We start from the raw sequence: 27,665 nt of genomic DNA on the forward strand, positions 1-27,665 counted from the left end.
GACAGCCATGGACTAGTGAAAGAGATGTATACCTCATTATTTGTCCCAGAAGTACTGTCCAGGTCTTTCTGCTGACACCATTCAGCCAGCATCCAATGGGCCCTGGAGATGGCCCTCATCCCCCTTCGCCCATGATTTCCAACAGTTGACTACTCTTGCTTACAAAAAGAGCACTGGAATATGTGAAAATGGTTTACAGTGATATGGGAAGGATAAAGCCAAACAAAAAGGCTGGGGAGATTACCTGCTTATTGCAAGAATCATTTTCTCATAACCCAAATATTGAAGAACTTCATAGTTCACTTCAAAGTAAACCTTGTGCATTTGTCTCAGGTGATGTAGTATTTAGTATCCACGCCCTCCTGCTACACACACAGATTGGAACTAGCACCCGATCTTGTGCCTACCTCTTGTTCATGGAGTTCGACTGAGCTGTTCTTTTCTCTGTGTAATTTCCCTTAGAGTTTGATAGGCTCGTCAAATCACAGAAAATATTAAATTGCAGAGTTTAATATTTCAATATTTGGACTTTTAGAAAGTTTGTATCTTACATAACCTTTACTCGTGATTTTTATTGGAACATTTTAAAAAGGTACAGCAATTATATAGATACTTGTAGTTAGAAGCAACTCATTTAGTTCATTCTTCCAATGTTGTATATTTTTTTCCATCGTGCCACAGTGGTCTCATTCCTTTTACTGTAGGACATTGTTGTCTGCCTTCAAACTACTTGCCATAAGCACAAAAGCTAGACAAAATGTGGAGTCAGCCTCTGTTGGAATCTGGAAATGTATAATCCAGGTTGCTTTCTGTGGGAAGCATAGGTTTTGGAGAGTGAGATATATACAGTACCTCAGTTTAGACAGTTACCATCTCATCAATATTGTTTCTCAGCTAAGAAATCAGTTTTACTCAGGATAGAGAATAATCTTTTGTAATCTCTTAAACCAAGGGATTGTATTGCAAAGGTCGTAAAAGGGCTGCTTCTCTTAAGGGGGCTTTGTCGGTGGTAGAATTTCGAATGTTGTGATTCGTACCAGTCTGCCAAATACAATTACTTTTATTGTAAACCACTTTTGAAAATTAATTTCAAGTAAAGTAGCACCCTGAAACCCTTCCAGACTAAGTACCTTGCACGTGGGCAGGCTGAATGAGAAGCAGTTAGGCATTCCTAGCCATGTGTAGCCAGGCAAGCTGTGTGTAAGAGAGTGACAGGTGCAATGTCTATCACTGAAGGTGGGCTAGAGATAGGGTGGGGAGAGGGAAACCGGTTGGATTAGATTAGAAAACAAATTACAAGACTGGCCTTTTCCAATCTTCCTTTTATATTATTAGTGTGACTTTTTGCTTAAAGCTGTGTATCACAGTTAATATATCGTAAGCACGAAAGGTGCTGCATCAGTGCATCAACTGAAAGGTGCTCAAGTGTCAAGATGGAGTTTCTATCTTTTAGCTCACTTATTTTTTGTAAGCCCAGGGCCAAAATATCTATTTTAGTGAATGTATCATAGTTAGAAAGAGCTAACGGAAAGTTTATATTTAGCACTCCTCTGACTATTGTTATCCCTCAACTGGATTAACGTAAAGTATTACAGCCTTGTTAAGGCATTAATGAGGAACTCGTTCAACATTTCACAGTTGCACAGTAAAAGTGAGTATTTTATATCAGGACAAACCGATCAAGTCACTCCTCAATATGATTTTAGGTATGGCAGCCTAGTATTTAGTATTCTTTAACCAAAATAAAGAAAAGAACATTGCTGCTGTTACAGCCTCTATTTCCAAGCAAGTCCACTAAAGCCTGTATCTCTGTAGAGTTCAGCAAAGGTACTACACCTTGCATCAGCTGGTCTCTCATTAACTAGCACCAGTGCTACTGCTCCTTCATTGCCAGTGTTCTGTGCCTCAACTCCATTGCTGCCTCCTAAACATCACTATGGTCTCCTTCTTGAGTGTATGGATCTCTGCTGGCAAATGATTCAAGTGTGAACGGGGATGGCTGGTGCTCAATTGAGTATGCAGTTTGGTTTCAATTGCAGGTCAGCAATGTCCTGCTTACTCTGTGAAGAGAGCAGATGGCACATGATGAGTACATAACCACATTTATCCATATGGATACTGCATTGTCATTAAATGCTTTATTATGTGATTGAGCACAATCGCTGATGCGTTCATATAACACATTGGCCCAGAAATTGCTTAAAAAAGAACGGAGAGCTCAACAGCGCTCACCGTTGTTAGTGGCGAAATGGAGGCGTAGTTCCGGTGTTCGCACATGCGCAGTGAAACGTGGCAATCCAGAATGCACTCCTCCTGGTTCACCGGCGATATGACAACTTCGAATTAAAGGGATATCGCCAGCTGGAATCAGTGGAAACAATGGACCAGCGCCAACTTGCTCATCTGCCCAGCTGGAAAGTAACTAATATCGCCACAAAACAGGTATGCTTAAAAATACCAGGTCTAAATTAAGTTTTAACAGCACGGTAGGTCTTAATGACTGTCAAACAACTAAAAATTAACTTTTAAAAATGTGGAGTCTCATTACTGCTTATTTTAATAGTTTTTAGTCATTAAAAATGTTTTTTAAATTAAAACATTTTTAAAAAATGTTCTTTTACTTTTCCCTTCTGTCTTGTTTATTTAATTCAGTTATTTCTTGCCCTCTCTTTTTTTCGCTGTCTGTAACTAATTTTACAATGATTTTAGTGTTGTACCTTTCACTTCCTGGATTTTCCATTCCAGCTTGCAGAAACCCTTAGCTTGTCAAAAATGCTGCGATCTGGTTGGTCGAAGGGAGAGTGTGATCCTCTCACGAGACCCACAGGTCCTAGCTTCACTTGAACTGACGCTGGGCTCTTCTCTGCTTCCTATTGGAGGAAGTGCACCCAGTAAGTTAGTGGGTTAGTATAAATCTATGGAGCGGCAAGCACTGTTGGTTCGCTGCTCCGAGCAATTTCTGGGCCATTGTGCAAATTTGGGATTTGGGAATAATATGGTGCATACCATATATTCTGGGATTAAGTCTCTAAGTTATACACATTTTCCAAGCTGTGCCTTTCAAACAAACTCAAACAATTGTCTCGTTATAAGAGATCAAGTAGTTTCTGGTCTTGGTGTTCACCAACTGTTCCATTCTGCACCATCTGATTATGTACCAGTTCTGCTGTTAAATCTAGGAGCAATGGGGATTGAGACATGGTGATTTGACCCATGAATATTGCTGCTAGCAGCACATTGCCTTTCCCATCATGAAATTTATCATGTAATTAGCGTAACCCTGCTATTTTTCCACTTAATATCTTACTTCCAACATTCTTGCTATTATTTCTGTCAGTACAGCATTTCAGCAGCTGCCGTTTACAAGCATAGCTTTCCATCATGTCTCTATATATTTCCTTTGGTGCTATTTTACAGTCATTTTCATGCCTCTGTGCTCTTCCTTAAGTCATGCAATATTTTTCTCACTTTCATTTAGGTCCTTTCGGTTATTGACACAACACATCATATCTCACAATGTATTCTCTGCTTACCACCCACTTTGCATATTTTAGGGGCTGTCCTCCCCACTAAAAATATCCTCACAATTCTCTATTAGAAAGATCATTATGACTTGTCGTGCATCGAAGTTGAAATAAAACTTTCTCAGTTGGCATCGTGCCATTGTCTAGTACTGGTGCATCCTCCACCGCTGGATTAACACATTTTATTTGCATTTTCTACCAGTTAAGTGACTTGTCAGCTGTTTATGAAGAGTTATTGCAGATGCATCATTGGCTGCTAGTTTTTTGTTACCACTAATGAAATCACATTATTAGAAATCAATGTTTGGAGAATATGCATTCTTGTTATTTTGTTAATGGTTTATTAATCTCAACGAAAAGCAAGTATTTTAATTTTTTTGGAAAAATAGGACTTTCAGCCTTACACCTATCCTGTTGGATTGTATAATATACATTTGTGTAACTCAACCACTGCACATTCTTGATCCTTTCAAGTACTTCCGTGTATTTTTAATTTATAGATGTTAAAGCAAATTCTTATAAGCTGCATGGTGTTATGTCCCAGGCATTAACACAGTGCAACATTTATACAGTGGTTATAGAAGAAAATTCAGTTAGGTATAAATCTTGTAGTTCAATTGGTGAACATAGAAAACCAATAATGTTTTATTAATGAAATGCTGAACCCATCCAAATCTGGCAGACTTGTTGGAACCAGATTTAGGGTTGAAATTCGTTTGAACATTTATAGGCTCTGTGAGAACAGAGAACATCATGAGAACATCATGAAGCCAAGGCAGGTTTAGACTTATCAATTGGACGTTCGTCACCTAGCTTGTACTTTGGTGGCTCAGTTTGACCCCAAATTGAACCGAGCCCAAACATCTGGACCAAGACTGGGTTTACTCACTCTTAATCACAACTCAATAATGACTACAGCATGAGATTTTCTTTTTAGTGGGGATTTTTTTTAAAATGGGAACTTATTTTTAAATGAGTACAAAGCGTGGGGCAAATGTGAGTTGCAAGGCTGTGCTGGACTGAGACGCACAAGCGACTTTGAATCATAGCTCCATTTTTGAAAATGTACTTTTGTTATTTTGGGGATGGGGTGAATTGTTGTTTTCAGGCATAGAACTGCCAGGTGCAGAATATTGTTCCTTCTGTTCAGCTTCAACAAATTACCTTAACTCTAATACCCACAAGGAGCACTCTCTACTGTACCAGTGTGAATATTTCCATTTTTGACACTGGACAATCTTTATGTCTTCTCTGAATAAAAATTCTTAATTTAGTGGTAATTTGTTATGAACTATGAGCAGGCTAGTGGCATGAATTCCTGCTCACTAAGAACTGGGTTACGGTTGTGTAGACTCCTTTTATTTGTGACTTTTACAGCTGGTAAAAAGGAAAGATTTTCATTCTATCAGTACAGGATTCAAAACCCAGCTTCCACAGATGAAATGCATTCCCTTCTATGGGCACTTTTTAATTTCCACCCCAATTCCTCAGCATAAAAGATGCTAATGTGCCCCAAGACATGAAATAATTTGAGGTTAAATAACAGCAACATCAGAGTGCAAAGATCCATTTTGTTTTGTGTTCATGCTGACAGAGTTAAACATGATTTTCAATATGACTGCGCCAAATATATTACTTCCCACCCAGTTCTGAATGTTTTCCTACTGTGCTAACTTCCAGATGTTCCAGATGTGCATTAATGTTCAGAACCATGATCCTGGCTCCCATCACTGGTATTAGGGAGGGGTGTTTGGTACACTACGCAGGCCTATTTAATACCTTAGCCTGCATAAATGGAGCCATTGGAAGCTTTCTTCAGGCATATATTTGCTCTTACTATTTGCCATTTTTGCAAAAGATCAGAAGAAAAAAACTACACATGATAAAGAGGCAAGCAAAATGTGACAGCAACAAATTTAAAGAAGATGTTATTGTTGTGAAGTAAATACCAGGGATCCATTCAGTAAATTCCAGGATAACGATGAGTTTGCCTTGGTGAAAAGTGACATAAAATATGTTACAGTGACTTCATAATACAGAAACCTCAAATGGTCTGGAGATGACAAATATTGGTTTCCTTGCACTTGTCAAATCCTTATGGCCCTGCAAGATTATGTCTGCATACAGATGCACTCACAAGTTGAGAAAGGCAAACTGGTGCAAAGATCGTCACAACCTAGACCATCACATTATTGCTACACAGAGCTAAAGCAAGTTAATTGGGTTACCCAAATATACAGTCCCATTTATCTTGTTTATCTTTAATAATAGGGTCATTATTTTCCCCATGGGAAAGGGTGAAGGGCTAGAGTAGAACAATTATGGCGAAAACCTTAGAATTGCGTTGGCTGTTACAGCAGTATCAAAGATTGCAGCAAGGCTACCACAAAACTTAATAGCACTATCTTTCATACAATGCTTATATTTTGGTAAAATTGTGATGGCAAACTCACTGCTACCATTTTAAAAATAGCTTAGATGTAGGTATCATTTTTTTTACAAGAACTTCTGGCTTGCAAGCAGTAAAACCCAAGGCAACAATATTCACTTGTTCCTTTAGTACATGAGAATACATTGCTCATAATGTCATGCCCCCATTAATCATATCCCAATTAATTGATGTCATCTGCTTGCCCATTTTGGCAAGAACTGATCTTTTGTTCTCAGGGTTTGCCTGCAATTGCTGAACCATGTGCACAGTAGCCACTACCTGGAATAGCTGCTTTGCATAGCGAGGTGACCTTTGTGTAAACAACACAATAGCGCACTTAGATGTCTGCATGACCCAACTCTGATATCCTAAACACATAAAACACAGAAAATTACAGACACCTTAGGGACTGGCATCAGCTGCCATTTTTTTGCAGGTGTCCTTATTTTCAAAATGGTCATTGTAAATACTGTAAACATTTTCAGTAGAATGGAGAGTTCTTTACCCAGCATACATAGCGGCAGAGAAACCGCTCTATCCCTGGGATAGAGCTGAGCAAGCATTCAATCCCAGAGATAGAGCGGTTTCTCTGCCGCTATGGATGGTGGGTAAAGAGCTCCCCATTCCACAAAAGCCATTTCTTCACAAAACCCGCTGCCGCTACGCGCTGACCTATGTGTCCCGTGTTTTAAGTTGTGAAAGGGCTTGGTGCATTGAAGGCTGTCCATAGTTCGTAATTTGCGAGTGTCTGTGGTTTCAGAGTGCTTTTTGTATATTTTAACCAGTAAGTTATTTGGGTCTCTCAATAAGTGTCGTTTTTTTGCAGGTGTCCATTTTTTGGCAGTGTCCGTTTATACGGGTTTCACTGTAATTCTTATCTTTTAATGTGACTTTTTTCACAACTTCTTTCTGTCCAATAAAACCCAACTGTAGCAATAACTTACACAAACAATCTTTAAAAGGGGAAGCGTACCCAAGCAACTATTTAAAATTCATCTTGTCTTGTAAAGAGTTTGTGGACATTGAGGATTGTTATCCAGACATGCAAAGTTTAGCGTTGTCCTTATTTTTTTGAAACAAAAGAATATATTCTATTATTAATTCAGCTAGAAAAGGCAAGATGAGTTTTCAGTTCCAAGAATGACAGAGGGAACATTTTGCACTCTGTGGAAAGGAGTATTGCTCCTAAAACTGTAACATCTTTACAACTATTTTCTTCCTTGCAATTAAGAAAATCAGTGACAGTAAAAATTCCTAATGGTGACCTTTTTCCACAGTACTGGTGTCAGTGGCACAAATGACTCATGGTGATGCGTGATTTACGTTGCATCATTTAAATGGTTATGGGGAATGTAAAGTCTGCACTATTCCAAACTATTACAGAAGTCATTTATCTCTAAGAATGGAATGAGAGTTAAAAGAGAAGGTACAGATTCAGATAGTTGAATGATGGAACATGATGGGTTCTGAGCTGCTGCAATTATGTCAAAGGGCAGAGGTTAAAGATCAAAAACTTAGGATATAGTGTGAGAAGGTATTAATTTCCTGAGGAAATGTTCTGAGAATCCATGATAGAGCAGTTTGCCCATGTCCTGTGGAAGGCATGAACTTGATGTGCTGAATTGTCATTACCCATTTTGTGTTCTCTTATGTATTTTGTGTTCAGCTATGGCATCAATGGGTTTCAGATCTGTAACCCCCATGTTCAGGTTAGATGGCCGCCAGGTGAACCAGTCCATTTTTTCACAGCCTTGAAGAAGTCAATGATGGAATAGTTTCTCTCTTTTGTCCTTGTTTACAAATTTCCTCACCACCTGTTTTCCTTGCGTGTGACATTCCCTTCACAGTACTAGAAGCTCCTTTAGACACCTGCTTCTGAGGTTGTTGACCTGGCGTCCAGTGGAAAATTATTTAAGCAGCTCCTTGCTCCCTTAGTTCATTTTGGCACTGAGTGCTAGACTGACATCAAAAGAAGGGCCAACTTTGGTTTTGCATATCAGCTGCGGCTGTGTGGGGTTGTGGGGGTGTAGGTGGCGTCAGATCATGAGGAGAGATTTAACTTCCATAAAAAGCTTCACTAGTCATCTTAGTCAAAACTTATGATTTCTATAATGCATATTTTGGAGGCTAGATTACAAGAAATAAAAGTTGAATAAAGCTTCTACAAAACTGCAGCACAATTGACGTGTTCAGGTGACATCCTAATTTAAAAGTACATTTTATATGGCCATTGGCGCCTTCAGGTTGTGCTACAGCTTTCATATTTATGAAAGAGATGATGTTTTGTCTCCCAGTGTGGTCAGTTGAGATGCTGGCACTTCTTTCATCAGTCAGTGTGCCATCTCTATTGGTGGTTGTGGAAGGGAAATGTTTACATAGTTATGAGAAATATCAATTTTATCAAACAAATGGATTCCCTGTGGCATTGTTCACAAGGAGGTATTGCTGAGAGTAAGAATTGGATCGCACCCAGTAGGAGCAAGGAAGTGTAGGGCCAGGACATGCATACACAAAGTGGTAGCAAGGGTCACTGATAACTTGGGCATATCTAGAGCCCAGGAAATACTGGGAGTGAAGACTGAGGTGAAAACACGCCACACATCCTATGCATATCCACTAGGATAGAGTCTAAATCACATAGGACTATTTTTTATTAAAAGGAAAATTGTTGCCATTTTAAGAGATTGTGGTAAATAAAAGAAAAATATTCTGTTTAGGGCTGACAACACAAGTGCTATTTACTTTGACTCATTGGGGTCAATTTTTGGATGACCGAGCGGGTGCATTTGTGGCGGGGGGGGGGGGGGGGAGGGCTCCTAAAATTGGGGATTCCTGGAGCGGGTCCGGAGCAGAGCTCCAACCCGTCCACTTCCGGGTTCCCCAATGACGCGAATCGATGTGCGCGTGCAGCCCCCACATGCGGACTCCCACCGGCAATCAAAGCCGGCAGGACCCCACTTAAGATCATTATCTGGGTACTTGAGGTCATTTACAGACCTCATTAGTTGGAGATTTTAGGAGGATTCGGATTTTGGACTATCCAGAGCGTGTTTCCCATGCTGGGAGAAAGACTCCCTGTTTAAACTGACGTGTTGCAGCCAGCAGCCAGCAGCAGCTGCAAAGGTCCATTTAACAGGTGCAGGGTAAACCCTCATTCATTGCAGCAGGGCACTCTGTCACCTCAGACAAAGTTTTGCCTGCCACACCGTTGTCTCCACACTCCAAATTATTAAATCATACCCTAAACTCTGCTGTCCAAACACATTTACCTACTCTGTGTACCCCCTCACACTCACAGTGTCAGGATGGGGGGTGGGGGGGGGCTCCATTGCTGCATTCATCACTCCATTGGAGGACAAGCAACATCACCAGCCTCGCCAGGCATGCCGTCCACCTCCGCCACGTGGAGCTACACAACACAGTGCTGCGCAACAGGCACAAAGTAGTCGTGCAACTACACATACACCCACTGTAGGGTGACCCAATGGGTGGTATCAAGGGTGTTCATGGAGAACCTCACGAAAGGGCATTTTTGCACAAGCCAGTCAAGAATGGCCACAACGTGGCAGTAGTGGTGGCAATATAATATGTAATGTGAGTTGATCAGAAATCAAATATAAGTAAAAACCATGACAAACCCTCAAACACCCTTGTGCATCCCCTTCATGCTCACGACACATTTGCCTTACACTTCCTACTACACATACGTGATGCATGCACTGTGGCTGCAGCACAGGTAGTGGCAGGTGGGGTGAGGTTGACGGTGAAAGAGATGCATTGGAGGGTGAGTATGAGGCAGAGCCATGAGATTGTATGAGGATTGGGTTGAGTGGTGGGATGAGTACTGGCGAGGTGAGTAAGTGCAGGTAAGATGAGGATGAACTTTGAGTGGGTGTGAGGAGTGATGTGATAGAGTAGTGTTGGCAGTGCAGAAGGAGATGTGGGGTAGGGGCGGTGATGTGGCAGACGGAGTGTAGGGGAAAGAGTAAGTGTATTCACTTCGGCTGACCTACTTAGGTCATTGAAGCGCCTCCTGCACTGTATGCAGGTGCGTGATATGTTGGTGGTGCTGGTGACCTCCTCTGCCACCTCGAGCCAGGCCTTCATGGTGGCAGAGGCAGGCCACTTCCTCCCGTCTGCCAGGGAGAAGATCTCTGTCCTCCCCCTCCTCACCCCATCCAGTAGGACCTGGAGCAAGGCATTATTAAACCTGGGAGCAGCCTTCCGCCTGGGCTGCTCAATGCTGTAATATTGGCTCCTTTCTGCAGCATCAGCCAGTGGAGGACTGCCCCTTTTAAATAGGGCTCCTCCAGCTGACAGCCTATGATGCGGGTGCGCAGTCGGCCCGCTGTGCAGCTTTCCAGTGCAAAACCCGGAAGCCAAGGTAAGTGGCTTCAATTTACTTACAATCGCGTGGGGAACCCACCGATTTTACTGGGCGGGTTACCCACGCGCCCAGTTGACCCCCTGCTGGCAACCCGCCTCCCTCCTAATATCGGGCCCATTGTTTCTGTAACTTAGTTTACATTTGTTGGGTACGATTTATAGTAATTTTGTGCTCAGGATAACGTATGTCAAATGTAGGATAATATAACCTGGAGTATGTTACAAAGTATTAACACATCAGGAGTTTGCAAGAGTTTATAAACATTATTTCAATATTGAGATATGCTATTGTCTTCTAATATCCTACATTAATATTCTTTCCAAATGGAATTTATTACATTTTTATGGTTTTTGATTTCCTTGTTTATCAAAATTTGAAACAGACATTAGGCTCACACTTCTGTATAATGTGCCCAGGCAAAAAGTGATAGTGAAAGATATTTTACTGGCTAACACAAGGAAATATCACAGCTTGTGTATATTAATACAATATTATTGAGCAGGATGTCAATGCCTAAAAGAATCCAAATAGGACACACAATAGACAATCAGACCTGCAGCCCTTTGGTCATCACACAGAATGGCAAGTTAGCATTAATAATACTTGGGTGATAAATAAATAAATGGGACTTATGTTTTGGCTAGATCTTGGAATAGGCCAGTAGCATTGTAATAAATCTATCATACATTTCTTTTAATGTAACTAGTTATTAAAAAGCATGTATAACTATAATGTAACTTTGATATTACATGAGTACGGTTATCCTTAGCTGAACATCAGGAACCCAAAGCAATCATTTAAGACCCTGCCAGAAACTCTGTTCTCTTCTCATCAACTCTACCCACTTCCCTGACCACGTATTCAGGCTGAAGCAGATGGTACAAAACTTTGGCATCCTTTTGGACCCAGAGATGAACTTCAACCCCCTATCCATCACTAAGACCTTCACAACATCACCCACCTCCATACCTACCTCATTCCCACTGCATTCCCCCTGACACTCTTATCCACGCCTTTGGCACCTCTTGACTTGATTTTCCTCAATGTCTTCCGTGCTGGCTTCCAATTTTCCACCTGTTCAAAAACTCAGCTGCCCACATCTTCTTCCATTCTAAAAACTGCTCATTCATCACTCCCATCCTTGTTCACATACATTAGCTTCCTACCCTTCAATGCATCACAATTAAAATCCTCATCTTCAAATCCCTTCATGGCCTCACTCCACCGTGTCTCGGCAACCTTCTCCAGTTTTACATCCCCTCCTACGTCATTTAGTTGTCCAACTCTGACCTGTTTGCAACCCCTCCACCAATGATTGCAGAGCATTCAGCTGCCTTGGCCCTACTATCTTGTACTTCCTTCTGCCTTCCACCCCACCCCCACCGATTCTCTCCTCAAAACCCATCTCTTTTGAACAAGCTTTTGGTTAACTCTCCTAACTCTGGAACTATGGCTCATCATATGCTTCTTTCTTACTTTTATCTTTTTTTTGCTTCCTTTCACCTCCCCCCACCCCCTGCAAAGTAAAGTACTTTGGGACATTTTCTACATTAAATGTACAGAACTACATAAATGTAAATTGTTGAGCACATAAAATGCCTAGGCTGCAAAATGTGGTCTCGCTAGGGACTGATAGAATGGAAAGTTCTCCAAATGTGGGTTGAAAGAAACCGAGAGGGTGATTTTAAAACACATGCGATTTTTTAATCTTTCAATTTAAAAGTGGTATAATTCCTGTTTTCTGAGCTTTAGTAAAATCACGCAGTAAGTCAATGATTTTCTCTTCACTCTGAAGGTATTGTCTGAGGACTAAGTTGAATGGGTGGGCGAGCAGCCCTCTAAAGTGCTCCACATTGTTCAGGACATTCTGAGGTAGATTTTAGTCTTCGCCATCTGGGCGATAATCTGGCGGAGCGGATCGCCTGCCCGCTCGTAATGGAACCCTGACTCATTCTCATTCCATTGAAGACGAAAATCTACTTCATTCATTTAAAATAAATGATTTGTTTGCTTGACAGCACCAAGAGAAAAGCCAAATTTCTGGTGCCAAGTTGAGTTATTATGCACCATTTCTGCAGATTGGTCCTCGTGTGTGTGTGTGTGTGTGGTACAGCCACTGCCACTTGCACTGGTTGAAGGAGAGCTTGAATGGAAAATGGAAGAATGCCCATGTTAGAAATTTGGGTCTACTGTCTCAGGCTCAGTGGTGTCAGTCACTCTCGCAAGTGGTCCGAATACCTTACTTTCATTGGAGTTGACTCATGCTGACCTGTACCTACTTGTACAATAGTGTAACCCAGGGACATAACAATAGCATCCTCCTCCTTGTGATCTGGACCAGAGATTCATGTCTTTTGCACATGTACTTCCTCAAATCTCTCCAACGGTGGACTGCATGAATGTTTGGTTATGATGTGGAGATGCCAGTGATGGACTAGGGTTGACAATTGTAAACAATTTTACAACACCAAGTTAAAGTCCAACAATTTTATTTGAAATTCACAATCTTTCGGAGGCTTCCTCCTTCCTCAGGTGAATGTTGTGGAGAGAGAAGGCTTGATTTCAATGCCACGTGAACATAGAGAGCGACAGTTATGACCAGATTCACTCAGTTCAATTCACACAACTTATCTTTGCATAAATTATACAAAATTAACATATGCCACGCTTTCCCATGTTACTTGATTTAAACAGATCTTCTAACTGTTCCTCCAGCATCTCTGACTTTGAGCCTGCCGAAAGCTTTTGCAGCTCCCAGTTTAAAAGCCTGACTGCCCTTGCAGCTTTCCTGTTTCTAAAAGCCTGTCTCCTCTTTTTATCTCCCCTCGGACTGACAGGGATCAAAAGACTTTCCAATACAATGGACACGAGTTGTTTTTGTGATTATCCAGACAAGCCAACGGATTGCTGATTGTTTAGCCTCAGGGGAAAACAGCTTCAATTTAACATGTATAGGTGATTTTTTTTAAACTTGAGAATACACTTTGCTTAAAAAGAGAACCCAACATTAAAAGTAACTCTTTTGTTTCCCAAATTCTTTCTTTTGAAAAATGGCAACAAAAAAAAATCCTGAAATGTTGCATTTTTTGGTCCATAATTAATGACCTGCTAACAAAATCACAGAAACGTGCAGCTTTTTAATATATGATTTTTGTTAACTGTGGAGAAAAACAGGAGTTCTGTCATTTTTCCTGGAGAGATTTCACTTTGAGTTTCAGAAACAATGAACTTTCATTTGTATACCTTTCATGTCCTCAGGATGTCCCAAAGTGCTTCACAGCCAATGGATTGCTTTTGAAGTGTAGTCACTGTTCTTACATAGGCAAATTCAGCAGCCAATTTGTGCATAGCAAGGTCCTACAAACAACAGTGGAGATAAATGACCAATTAATCTGTTTTGGAATTGTTGGTTGTGAAATAAATGTTGGCCAAGACAGCAGTTCTATTTTGAATAGTGCCTTGAGATCTTTTATGTCCACCTGAATAGGCAAACGGGGCCTTAGTTTAACGTTTCATCTAAAACATGGCACCGATGTGTCAGCCTAGATTATGTCCTCAAGCTTTGGAGTGGGACTTGAACTTGTGACCTTCTAACTCTAAAGTCAAATGTGCTATCCACTGAGCCAAGCTGACGGAGGCACAGCTTACCTATACTTCTTGGCAATGAAACTCGTGAAGTCACTATGAGGTATGGGCAAACAATGCCTCCAACAGCACAAAACCAAATGTTTGCCTCAGGTGCTGGCAGTGGAAATAGGGCTGAAACCTGGCCCACAAGGAAAGCCAATATGTAGAAGTAACAACAAACCAGTTTGAGAGCTGAATAACAAAAAAAATGGGCAGCTAAACAAATTGATAGATATTTAGGTATCAATGAACAAGAATTACAGAGAAAGGGGTTAACAAAAATTTTTAATCCAATTCTATTTTTGACTACTGTGCTTATTGTTCCTGCCACGCAAGAATGTTATGAACATTAATAATACATAGAAAACCTATATTAGCTGCAACAGTCATTAGTTCATTGCTTTCTCCTGAAATATATTATTGTTGGTTAACTCACATTGCACAATGTATGTTGAATTTATTTACCTACTCATGTTTACAAATTAAGCATCACCCTCAAACACCATGTTTGCAACACTATCATCATTAGGTCTGCTTGCTGTACGGTTGTGATATAAAATGAATTTGGATAGCCTTGTCCTAGTTTTTTGTGGGCGTGGGTTGACAGCATAAATTGGTTCCTTATTTGGCACTAATTGATAGTATCACTCAAGAGAAGTTATAAGAATGTCCTATAATAGAAATGGAAAATGCTGGACTGGCATAGTGATGGGTGTTCCAGGTTTGGTATGAAGAATGTTGTTGGGGAAGAGTAGAAGGAATTTTAGGCTGCATCTAATCTGTACTGTGCCTGACCTGGAAGTGCTCAATGTTTGAACAGGGTACCTGAAATGGGAAAGTATTCCAATTTCTAGTACTAGCATCCATCACCTTGATGATCAATTAATAGTTTCACAATCTTAGTAAATACAAACAAAATTGCATAATGTGAGTGGCTGTGCTGCCAAAATCAGTGTAATGCAATGTTTCAAATCCAAAGGCTTGCTGTTTGCAGTAAGAGCTCAGCTCCAGCACTGTGACTGGGTGGAGGTGCCATATCAACAACACCTTTGCATTTATATAACACCTTTAATGTAGTAAAACGTCCCAAGGCGCTTCACAGGAGCGTTATCAGACAAAATTTGACACCAAGCCACATAAGGAGATATTTGACCAATCTGTCCTAAGAGGTATGTTTTAAGGAACATCTTAAAGGAGGAGAGAGAGGTGGAGAGGCAGAAAGGTTTAGCGAGGGAATTCCAGAACTTAGGCAGCTGAAGTCACGGCTGCCAATGGTGAAACGATGAAAATCGGGGATATGCAAGAGGACAGAATTGGAGGAACGCAGAGATCTCAGAGAGTTTTAGGGCTGGAGGAGGTTACAGAGATAGTGAGAGGCAAGGCCTTGGTGGGATTTGAACACAAGGATGAGAATTTTAAACTTGCGGTGTTGCTGGACCAGGAGCCAATGTAAGTCAGCGAGCACTGGGGTGATGGGTGAACAGGACTTGGTGCGAGTTAGGATATGGTCAGCAGAGTTTTGGATGAGTTCAAGTTTCAAAATAAAGGAACTGGTGAAAGTGGGGTTTTATCTTTTAGTATGGGACTAATTTTATCATGGTGAACAGATAATCTGCTTTGTAATATGTGATCAGTATAAATTTACTGTAAACACAAATTCAGCACTTTTAAAATATGGACATGATAGACAGGGATTCATCAAAAAAAGGGTACATAACAAGTCATAACTGTATTATAGCAATAAAGCAATTAAAACATCAAGAAACACTTTACTACTGTAGTAGTAACACCAGATTTCTGAAATAAATACCTGAAACATAACTGTATATAAAAAAAACAATTTAAACAGCACTTGCTTTCCCTATGGCCTCCTTTTCCCCTCCTATTCTTTCACCATCTCTTCAGTTTTACTGTACTTTTAACTAATATATTAAACCTTTTCTCACCTTGTTTCTACATTTCTAACAAAAATATTTCTTCTGCTTCCTTGTTCCGACCGTCCATTTGAAAGTGATAGCAATTTTGCAAAATTTGCAATTTGGTTAAAAAAACTTGCAGTAAAGGTTTTTTTCTCATTAAGACAAATGGCAAAGGACTGAAGGTCGTGGATAGAACCCTGTTGATCTTTGAAGTAACTTTTCCAAGTCAAACCGAGAAGGTTTGCTGTCAACGAGTGAGGATCTCTGGAGCCCAGGCAATTAACTTGTCCCTGGCAATCAAAAAGTTAGAGCAGAACTCCAGGGATATCATCAGAATAGCAAAAAAAAAATTGTTTAATGGACAGAATGAAACAAAAGGGATATTGATCATTATTCTGTTGGATTATGATAATCATAATTCTGTTTGTTGTTTCTTTTTAGAAAATCGGTCCGGGTAAGAGTCAGTTTGGGCCTAAAATTACACTATGAGAAAGAAGCATGTAACTCATTTGTCTGAAATTCCTCTCTCTCAACACCTTTGCTAAAATAGCAGAGAAAGGGATTTCAGATGAATGCATGTGCTCATCCACAGGTATCCCACAGTTTAGTTTCAGGGCATTTGCTTTCTTATAGTTACCTATTGTAGTTTCATATGACAAATATTTTTACCTGGAAAGATCTGCCATAACAATATACAAATGAGAATGTATGGGATGGTTCCCGTTGAACGTTTTTCGTTGTAATTTGTCATAAATTATCAGTCCAGCAACCAGACAACCACAGTTTAATTGTGAGCATATGGCAAAAGCTGAAGCATAAACTTAGGAAGATCTAATTAAAGGCATAGTGCACATTGCACACTTCAACATCTTTTTTCAATTCTTTTTCTCTTCTAGGATTCTGTAGAGAAATGCCAAAACGTCCCCTTATATATTCAGCTACTAGGATTAGTTGCAGGTTACAATGAAAAGTAGGTACTGTCTGAGTACTGTTTTGTTAGTACAGGTTAGGTGATGGACATTCTGGTGATGGCAACATTTGATTAAAAGGGACATATGTTCAATCACGGATTAATTCCTAATCAGCTAGTGAAACCCTGTTGTTAATGAGGAGTTTACTGATTTTAGTTCCTGGGCACTGATAGGAGGTAAGCATTGAGCATTTTTTGTTCTTGTTTTGGCATTTGGACATCCCAAAAGCATCACTATCCATTGGCCAAAATTCTGGCCAATGAACAAATGTCCCTAACCCATAAAGGAGCACCCAACCTTCACAGCTGGAGAATTTTTGCTTCAATTTACTTCTTCTTTGTTATTTAATGGGGGCCCAGAAACGTCGTGTTACCTCCAGGAACTGGATTTTGTGGGAGAGAATCATTTACATAATGGAAAGGGATGAATTTTCAAAATTAAATTAGCTTATTTTAATAATTTAACCATTCATTCCAACATTACTACAAACCTCAGTCTAACTTGTCTTCTGTGTTCTATTGTAGCAATCCTTGATCACAAAGTTGGGATTTTATTCGCTTTCCTAATGTTTCAGCTTAAAGATGGTTTAAAATGAAAAGCAAAGTTTATTTTCTTGGCTAGTCATATATTTGAATCAATTACAGCTGTAATCAATTTATTTGTCAAATTGCCTCCTTCTATGTACTTGATCTTTCAGATATATTTCTTTAAAAACTCACACTAAGTGATTCTTATATCTGTACTTTTTTTATGTAAAAGTACTCAGTGATTATTATTTCTGTTTTATTTTATACAGTCTCCACGAGGACCTAACTTTTCAGATATGGAAGCTGTACCTATTTTGCTTAATAATGTGAAAGCAGAGCCTCCAGAAGACTTGCTATCCACTGATCAATATCAAACACAAACTGAGCCAGTGGACTTGTCCATTAACAAAGCCAGGACATCACCAACAGCTGTATCATCGTCACAGTCCTCACCCAGCTCAGTGACAACAACCTCAGTCTCCTCAACTTCCTCTTCCTCTCCTCGATTGACTTCATCCCCAACTGTGATAACCTCAGTGTCTTCATCAACAGGAATGCCATCAGTATTAGCACCAGGCTCCATTGTGGCATCTTCACCGGGTGCTGGGGGCCAGCAGTACTTGCACATAATCCACCCAGTGCCACCTTCAAATCCCATGAACTTTCAGTCCAACAAACTGAGTCATATGCATCGCATTCCAGTGGTTGTACAGTCCGTTCCTGTGGTCTACACTGCCATGAGGTCACAGAGGAACCTCAACTCTACCATTGTACTCCCAATGCTAGAGGATGGCAGGACTCAAATGAAAGGTAAGAGCACGGAAATAACACACCTGTTGGGCATAATTAGAACTAGAAATACTAAACTGGTGTAATGGGAAATTCTGGCAAGGTCCAATGCAAATAAGCTTTCAGCCAATCTTCCAGTTGAAGGCATTTGAGTATTGAGTAAAACCATAGCACAACTCTTAACTCTTTACTCTTTACCAGATGTATATGGAAAACAAATTTGTCTTCATCCTCCACCCTTCCCCATTCTTTTACTTTATATTGTCTTTCCCTCTATAGATTACCTGCATGTATGCACCATTCCCTGACTAAGATGTTAGGCAGTTGAACTGCGCACAGTTCAAAAGGAGGTGTATAATTTTTAATCTTTCCCTATGTAAGCATCTCATTATTGCTTGCTCCCTCTCCAAATGGGCTAGCTGAGATCAAGTTTCACCCTAGAAAAGGAGGAGGAGATTTTCAGGGTAAACGTATATCCTACCTCTCCAAGTAGTGACAAGACACTAAGCATACTATCACCAGACTGCCTGCATATCAATCAATCTTTTTAAACTGCTCTGCACCATTCACCATTTTATTTTGCTGCTTTGAAGCTACACTATCCCATAACAGTTCAAGTTCTAAAATAATACTAGTGGACCTCCCACGGTGTTGGTTACTGTGAATGTGTGACTGGGGTGGGTGAGGTTACTCATTTGCAAAGAAGTTTGTGAGAGATGTGCTCAGACCATGAACTGTTTTATCTCAGAAAATTAGCAACAATGGACATTTTGTTCTTTGTGGTTATAGATTTGCCTGATAGTTATAATATCTTCCTCCTGGATTTTCCTACACACAAAAGCAAATGTAGAAATTTTCCTATGAGAAAGGCTGCGTTAATTGTTGGAATGAGCAAGAAGCAATCAATAATTTGGGGAATCATCCTGTGCGACAAGTGGTAAAGTCATTTATGTTAGTAAGCATGTTTAATGCTAATGCATAAAAATGTCATCTGCAATAACACGTGGCAATGTACAGACAATGGTTATTTGAGTCATCCATGGAGAAGTTAGATAAAATGATGCCTATTTGCCATCTTTATGACTGGAAATAACCCATTTCACTTTTGGCTTATCTCCTGCGGTGATAAACATTCAAAATGGCAAGTGAAAATAATACTTTTCAGAGAGCCACGCTTCAGGGAAACCAAAACAAAACGTTGACAAAAAGAATTGAGAGAAATTCAGCAGGACCTTTTATAGAGCTTTCCATGAAAGATCCACCAGCATCATGACATTGAAGTGTCAAGGCTGAAGTAGCCAAAACGGTCAACAAATTACCCCATCATTCCAGGGATACTGAAAAATGTAAAAGAATGTGACAGAACCTTAAAAAGGGCGGTTAAAGGCATATTCTGAGGAAGAGGAGACCCAAACAACAGATGCCTTTGATACTGGTATGTTGATTCATTATATATATGTCATTCACTACATACTGATACCCATCACATGTAATGTAACATAAAATGGCCAGCATTACATTATGCAGCGATCTTATAATGATCCCTAGTCATAGTCCTCTCATATCTGCATTCTAAAAATTAAAAGAAAAAAAAAGTTTCAAATCTAATGCAGTTGTCTTTATGATACAGGTTTGCAGACAACTTCTAAAAAAAACATGATTATTTTTACAATTATAACTTCACAGATGGTTCATCGTCATCACTACAAACTGATGGCTCTTCTGCGGATGAAGCCATTGTGATTTCTGAAGAAGCAATCTCCAAAAGCTCTATAGAGAAGGAGGTGAAGTCCAAGCATTCTCTGGTACCAACATTATCCCCAAAACAAACGGGAGCCAGAAGTCACCTTCATGCCAGGAAGCTCCACAGAGTTACTTCTGGAAAGGCTATTGAGAGTAACCATTTGCAAGAATGGAAAGACGAACAAAGCCATGGTGGGGGCGGGGAGGGGTGGCGGTGTAGGTGTTAAGTTTGAAACTGGCCACCTTACATCCTGAGCAGTTGGAAAACAGGGAATTCAGGGTACTGGAAACATTAATGTTTTTGCAAGCTTTGTTTTTTAACAGAAGCTATACAATGACATCAGTTTGTGTCATGTATGCATCACAGCTTGACTTAATTACCCAAGCAGAATTACACAGAATTTACAGGACAGAAATAGGTAATTCGGCCCAACTGGTCTATGCTGGTGTTTATGCTCCACACGAGCCGGCTCCCACCCTACTTCATCTAACCCTATCACCATATCCTTCTATCCTTCTATTTCTTTCTCCCTCATGTACTTATCTAGCTTCCCCTTAAATACATTTATGCTATTCACCTCAATGACTCCATGTGGTAGCAAGTTCTACATTCTAACCGCTCTCTGGGGAAAGAAGTTTCTCCTGAATTCCTTATTGGATTTATTAGTGACTAACTTATATTTATGGCCCCTAGTTTTGGACTCCCCGCAAGTGGAAACATCTTCTCCATGTCTACCCTTTCAAACCCCTTCCTAATTTTAAAGACCTCTATCAGGTCACCCCTCAGCCTTCTCTTTTCTAGAGAAAAGAACCCCAGTTTGTTCAGTCTTTCCGGATAGTTATAACCACTCAGTTCTGGTTTTATCCTTGTAAATCTTTTTTGCATCTTCTCCAGTGGCTCTATATCCTTTTTGTAATATGGAGACCGGAACTGTGCACGGTACTCTAAGTATGGTCTAACCAAGGTTCTATACAAGTTTAACATAAATATTTGACATAGATATAGATATCAACAGAATAACTATTGAACCAAACTGTTGACTATGCCGGTGGAAAAAACAGGCATCCTGCTCTGTGCAATTCATGGATATTGCCAATTAGAGCACCTTGGTGCCTTCCTATATTCAGTCTTGTGGAATTAAGGTAACAATCTCAATACCACTGTAGTGATATGCCAGTTCCTTCTGAGGGTGACTCTATGGAACTTCCTTTCACAGATTCAGTTTCTAACACTAATTCCTCTGTTTAGACAGCATTTTTATGCATTGCTTACTTGTAACTCAGTTTTTTTTTCTGCAAAAAATTAATGTTTTTATTTTATTTACTTTATTTAATAAAATGTTGGTTTTCATCACCTTAGTGTGCAGACACTTCTTCCTCCCTGCAGACAGCCAGTTACTATTTCAATCAAAACACAAAATGCTGCAAAGTGCGTCACTCAAGACAAATTAGTCACGTCCACCACCTTCAGTTTCTGAACATGTTTTATATGAGAGTGGGTGGATTTTCTAGTGGGCAGGATTACACCTGCCAGCATGAAAGAGGCATGGGAGATCAGGGAAACTGGATGGGAACTATTTCACTGGAGCCCTGGTTCGATTCACATTGAATGCAGTCTTCCAGCTATTCGAAAATGGTTTTATCATGATACGTTAATGAATGAAAATCACCCCTTGTGATTTCCTGTCCGTTTCGGATGGAATTGCGGTGTAGTCTCTCCACTTGCCCATTTGCAGTGCGTTTCAATTGTAAGGTAAAGACTTGATATGTGCCCTGTGCAATATGGCCATGCATGATAAGCAATGAAAGAGCTGCAAGGTTATTTGAGGGTTTGGTATGGAGTCACAGTCACTTGCCCACAGACTCCATTTATTGCATCATTTTTTTTGGATCCACTGGTTTTTGAAAGACATTTCTCTTGCCTAATACAGCTTTTGGACAGTCGACGAATTTTGTCCCCATATACAGCCACTTAACTTTAAGTGACCTTATGCCTTTAAATGCTACCTCCAGCCCTTAAATAACTGGGGTGATGTAAGGAAGTATTTCTTCACACAAAGAATAGTGGAAATCTGGAAAACTCTCCCCTAAAAAGCTGTTGAGGATAGGTGAATTGAAAATTTCAAAACTGAAATTGATAGGGTATTAAGGGTTATGGAACCAAGGCGGGTAGATGGAGTTAAGAAACAGATCAACCATGATCTAATTAAATGGCGGAACAGCCTCGAGGGGCTGAATGGCCTTCTCCTGTTCCTATGATTTTGTGAATTCCCAGCAGGAAACTCAATTCAGGCCAGGAGCTCGATGTGCATATGAAATCAGGACTAGCCCAGAAGGTTTGGGTACGCACTATTCATTGTGAGAATTGGAAAATCTAATCCAGATTCTGATTTCCTTAATTTGACCTTGTAAAAGAAAGTATATCTGTTGCCAATAAATTATAAAAAAAACCTGTATAATATGAAAAGTGAAATTGTTACTGCAGTTAATGTCCCTTTAGAGCTGGTGTTATATATATTGAAATCCTAATTGTTATTTTTCAAAATTCAACTATTGTTTAAAATAGTTAAACTCTATCACGCATTTCGTGACAGTGACACCTTATAGCTGTATGACTCATAGAAGACTCAAATTTTGGAAAATGTATTTCTGAGTGGGTTTACTTCCAATGTGACTTTGTAGCAGTCTCCCCAAAAATTACTATTCCAGTTTATTCAAATGATATTCTTTCCTTAATAATTGCCTTAGTGGGTGCTTTAGATAGCTTACAGTAAAAGTCACATTTAATGTTCTGAGCACAATGCAAAAAAGCAGTAATTGTTGCTAGTATTTGATAATTGTGCTTGGTAATTATGCAGTAACATTAATGTATGCAGGATGATACAGAATGCAGCCTGACAGCAGCAAAGTTTTAAAAAAATCATTGCAGAATACATTTTCAAACATCTCATTTGTGTTTTTATCTTTTTATGTGGAAGGGCAGAGGACTATGTGGGCTTTGTGCTTTTGCCGCAGACCACAATAGATGTGTGGAGTAGAAATATATATATATATATATATATATATATATATATAAAAAGAGCCCAGTCAGAGTTGATTAGATTTAAATAGCATGAAAAAAACAGACAGGAAGAGAAAAGCTGCTTTTGTCTGTAAGCTTTCATCACCTTACCCCTTGTAATACTAGCTCTGATGCACTTAGAATCAAAGTCTTGCTTCCTCTGCCCATGGCAACAGGCATCCAAATTGCTTCAAGAAGCCCATAATGCCCCAAGAGGTAGAAACATGGGACTACTGCTATTCCATTGAGAGTGCACCGTAAAGAGGTACTGGTACAGATTAACAATTTTCCATCTTCAAACCAACAGACAGCGTTAATTCAAACACATCTCCTGCAGTGGCCCAGCTCCTAAATTAGGTATACGTTCCTGGCCCCTCTCAGATTACAAGTTAACGTCAACAGCGAAATGTTCCATCTCCAAAGCTAAGGCAAGTATTCCCTAACTTCAAGATCTCTGATCTGTGCCGAGTTAGCTAATCTCAGCCGGAGGCAGTGGTAGGACACCACAGATGGCCCGAGAGGCTGAGTTAGGGAGGGGAAAATCAGCCAGGGCTCTTTAGATCACAGCCCTTCCAATTCACCATCATTTTTGAACAATCCCCTGCAGTTTTAATATTGGCACGCCAATCTCAATACTTAGTTTATTAGTATATTTTGAGTCAAATAGAATAAATGCTTGTGGTAGCCCAAAGTTTCTGGGGCCCTAAAGCAACCCCCCAATCCCCAGAATTTGGCTGCACCTCATACCTTTGGCATTTTGTTGTGTCTTTTGCTTTAGATAATTTTCCTCATGTTATGAAGGGCTATAATCACTAACCAGTGATCCCAATAAGAAAGTATGCATGTGTGGTTTACAGGATTGAGCTTGCTGTGATGCCGCCCACTGTCAAATATCACTGTCTAGACTCAAGCTTAAAGAATAATAACTTGTGCAAAGTAGCAGAGGACAGCTGTCGTCAGTGGAACTATACCTTAACGTAAGTCAATGACGTTGAGGGAGGAGAGAATATTCCGCAAAAGTAGGAGCCAACGGATTATAAAACAGCATGTAGATAATAAAAGAAAAATCAGTCAGCAGTTAAAATAAAAAAGCATTACACAGTTATTTTTTTAAAATACAGCAAGGTAAGGTATGTCACCATTTGTTTCATCTGAATGTTATTGTCCAATTCATAAAAAAATTGTAAATTCCATGTAAAATAATTTAAAGACAAACTTGCCTTAGGTTCAGTTGAGGACACAAGGCTGCAGTGGTTGAAAGAACAACCTCGAACTGTGAACCTAAGTGAAATGCACATTATGTTGCAAATTTTTTACAGATTTTGTTGAACAGAACTCATTTAGATAATCTATAAATTAATAATTCCTTGCTTTTAACGGCCTCATTTAAAATAAACGTTCTTCCTGCATTGGTGCCCTTCAAACATGACCATGCTCACAGCTCTTTATATCAACTTTACCCTTTCTAATTCATTCTAATGTAAGCCCTGTAGAATCTAAATTATATTTTAAATATTGGCAACTTTAACAAATGGTAAGGCTTGGCTGACAACATTTTGCATGAAACTGGAAAATGCTGTGTTCTAGGTTTAATTTTTTTTTAATTAACTACACTGAACGTTATGAAAGGATTGGATACATTTTATGTCTTTGAAATACAGTTAATTTTGGCCAGCAAAAAGTAATACTGTCATTGTAATTGGAACCAGGTCTCCAGCCTTCTTCTTATGACACATACTTTTAAACTCCCTGCTCTTACAAAGTGAATTAGTGTTCGGGAACTGATTTCCAATAGGGTGTGTGTTTGATTTCCAGTCACTCAGATTGTTTTTTTGGTGGGGAGGGGAAACAAAGGGGGCCTTTTAGGTTTTATTTATTTATTTTATAAAATATATAAGTAAAAAATATATGCCATAATGGTTTACTTTTGATTTGAAATGCCTGCAGTCTCCTAGGGCTATCAAAGCAGAAGGCAGTGCTGAGGAAGCAGTTTTGAATGCCAGACACAGGGAGCAGAGGTTTGTTTAATTGGGTGGAACTGACATTGCAAATTGGTGTTACCACAACCATTGAGGTACACACAGAAACTGGGCACCCCACCCAGACTGATTTGATAAATATGGTGTGTGGAATAGATCTTATTTTTTCTGAACTTAGTGATGTAATGTCTTTGATGCTTCCAAGTCATCAAAGATGATTGCATTTTTAGTACAATTTATTGAAAGTTTGCTCTGTAAATGCAAAAAATTTGTCATTTCATGTGACACTCGAGCCAGTTGATGCTCTGAATTAAGTCTTCTTCCTGCATATCTGATGTGCATGAAGTCCATATTTTTCATTTGTATCTGCTTCATCTTTCTCTCTTCCCTAAGCACACCTTGTGCCAAGATGATCAGGTTTTAATTTCATAGACTTCTGCTTCAAGCAATTTACTCTTTAGTTATTGGCTCCAGACTTTCTCATTAGTCTAAGTTTTGTGGCACGGTGACTTAGAACATCATTGATTTATTCCTGGAACGTGGGTTTGAATCCAGCTTGGACTAGCGCGTTGAAAGGCTCCAATCTTTGCTGGCCGCAGAGTCCAATGCGAAATCAGGTGACCAGTCTCAACCTCAGTGGCTGTAGATCCACTAAACAATACACTCCATAAATTTGTCAAACATTGGGCCAAAGTGGACTGATTGGCAGTCTTGCTCAGGTGGTAAGGATGGCTGGTACTGGAGCTGATAAAGTTCACACTGGTATACTGTTCTTTTGAAGTTGGGGTAAAGGCACATTATTAAAATGGAGAAGAGGAAGCTTTATCCAGCTGGCCATGCTATGAATATTTGATTTATGGTATTCAATCCCAAAAATGGGAAGGCATCAATATCCTTCACCGCTGTAAATTCAAAATCATAAATACAAATTTTTTTTAAAAAGCGTTTGTACATTACAACTTGAAATAAACCACATGAAAGTCAAATTTTGTTAGTTTTTGATGTCACCCATTGTAGAAAGATTCTCCAGTTCGGAGTTAAAAGTGTAGCAAATAGGAATGGCAACTTGTGCTGCAGAGGGGGCTCCTCTCTCCTCAGCATGCTGTCCAGTCAAATGGCTGCTTGTTTCAGGTACTAACAGCTTTGGAATTAAAATATGACGTAACAGCAGCACCAAACTCTGTGGTGGATTTTCTTAAGTGCTGGTTTTAGCAGGTCTGGCATGGAAGTGAAGCAAGTATTAGAGGAGCATTGAACACTGCCTTCCCTCCACCATTTCCCCCACACACACACACAAACCCCCTCCCCTCACTCCCTGCCGAAAGGAGTTTTAAGGCAGTCCTAGATCATCCAGCAGCAGCTGCCTTGAAGAACTCTGTTACAGGACGTTTATACTGAGCCAGAGCTTCAGTCAGTGCCGAGCTTATTTTTCAAAAGTAAATCAAGATAACAAAGTAAAGATGGTCATGGTAGATGTTGGCAATTACACCACTGCACTGAATTCTGCTTATACACAAGAACTGTCTGTTCCTGCAACACATTTTGCCTTCATAATCTCACCCTTGAAATGTGTTTCTAGATGGCTATGACTATTTTCATGCTAATTGTTTCCATGCTGGATCACAGTGGCTGCTGCCATTCCAAAGGCTGGGTTATGCTAATGAAATAATAGGTCCTTTTACAGATTATACCGTTCAATTATAGCAGAAATACAGCCATACAGCTATTACATTTTAGGATAATAGGATTACACTCACCAGCCTGTAACTGCACATTTGTGCTGCGTAGATTTTGTGTGTGCATTTTTTCTCGATCGATTTTCTTCCTTAAGGCATTAACTGCTTACTGGGGTACAGTTTCATGAGCATCAGCCATTCTCGTGGTCATTATTCAGTGAGTATCTGCAAGCTATTTGACCATGGGGTTAGGGGGACAGCACAAGCCCATCCTGATCCCATCCTATCCTCACACAACTTTCACACATGTTTCCTTCCAGCAAGGATCAAAGTAGCAATCAGAAACTAGCACTGTAGCTGAATTAGCTAACTCAGCACAAGCTGAGGAGCAAACCTTGGACTGTCTTGGTTTGTATCATTGAGAGCCTCACTGATAAGTTTACTGAGCAATCAGGCAAGCTCAAGTTTGTTGGATTAGAGAAGAATTTGTTCCGTGCTTCTACACAACATGAGTGTATTCACATCTATTTTTCAGAAGCTCCAGTAATCATCTCATAACACTCTTAAACGTAGAAAATGTTTCCTTGGGTTTTTTTTCTCACCTCTATACTATCCTAATATACTATTGTTTGGATAAAGTTGCTGAGTATGACTTGATAAATAATAGGATATCAATAATTAGCTCTAACTTGCCACTCACAAAGATATTGCTGTTATGTTAAACAAAGTTTTCTGAAAATAATTACTGAAAACTCCATTTTTCCAGATCAACATTATAAATAGGGACGCAAGTGTTAATATTTGTCCATGGCAAATAAAGATTGACAGAGAGAATGGGAAAGTGAGAGAATGTACAAAAGAGGGAATCAGAGAGTGAAAGAATATACAGGAGTGGGACTTGCTGGAAACCAGACACAAATAAAAATGTCATTTTTATGCGGATAAGAACCAATTATTCCTCCTCTTTCCTTCTTCCCCACCCCCCCCCCTCCCCCTCCCCGCCCCCCACACACCCCCAACATGCTGACTCT

At 39.8% G+C, this 27,665-nt stretch overlaps 1 protein-coding gene and 1 long non-coding RNA gene across 7 annotated transcripts in view; one reads left to right on the forward strand and one right to left on the reverse strand.

Moving 5' to 3' along the window:
- klf12b (Kruppel like factor 12b) overlaps positions 1-27,665 on the forward strand; it is a 210,999-nt gene that overhangs the window by 116,984 nt on the left and 66,350 nt on the right. For all 5 annotated transcript variants that reach the window (XM_067986542.1, XM_067986539.1, XM_067986544.1 and 2 more), the window contains one exon: positions 17,656-18,196. In XM_067986542.1, the coding sequence (XP_067842643.1) occupies positions 17,656-18,196 (541 nt within the window). The remainder of the gene's footprint in view (positions 1-17,655; positions 18,197-27,665) is intronic.
- Positions 495-26,944, reverse strand: LOC137323107 (uncharacterized). 2 transcript variants are annotated; one of them, XR_010963305.1, is made up of 3 exons: positions 26,716-26,944; positions 13,586-13,699; positions 495-2,060 (listed from the first exon to the last, which is right to left on the reverse strand). It is a non-coding gene; the product is annotated as an uncharacterized lncRNA (long non-coding RNA). The 2 variants fall into 2 exon arrangements; XR_010963306.1 differs by lacking the exons at positions 13,586-13,699; positions 26,716-26,944 and adding an exon at positions 2,233-2,376.

Source organism: Heptranchias perlo, chromosome 6, assembly GCF_035084215.1.
Source record: "Heptranchias perlo isolate sHepPer1 chromosome 6, sHepPer1.hap1, whole genome shotgun sequence".
In the NCBI taxonomy this organism is placed as follows: Eukaryota; Metazoa; Chordata; class Chondrichthyes; order Hexanchiformes; family Hexanchidae; genus Heptranchias; species Heptranchias perlo.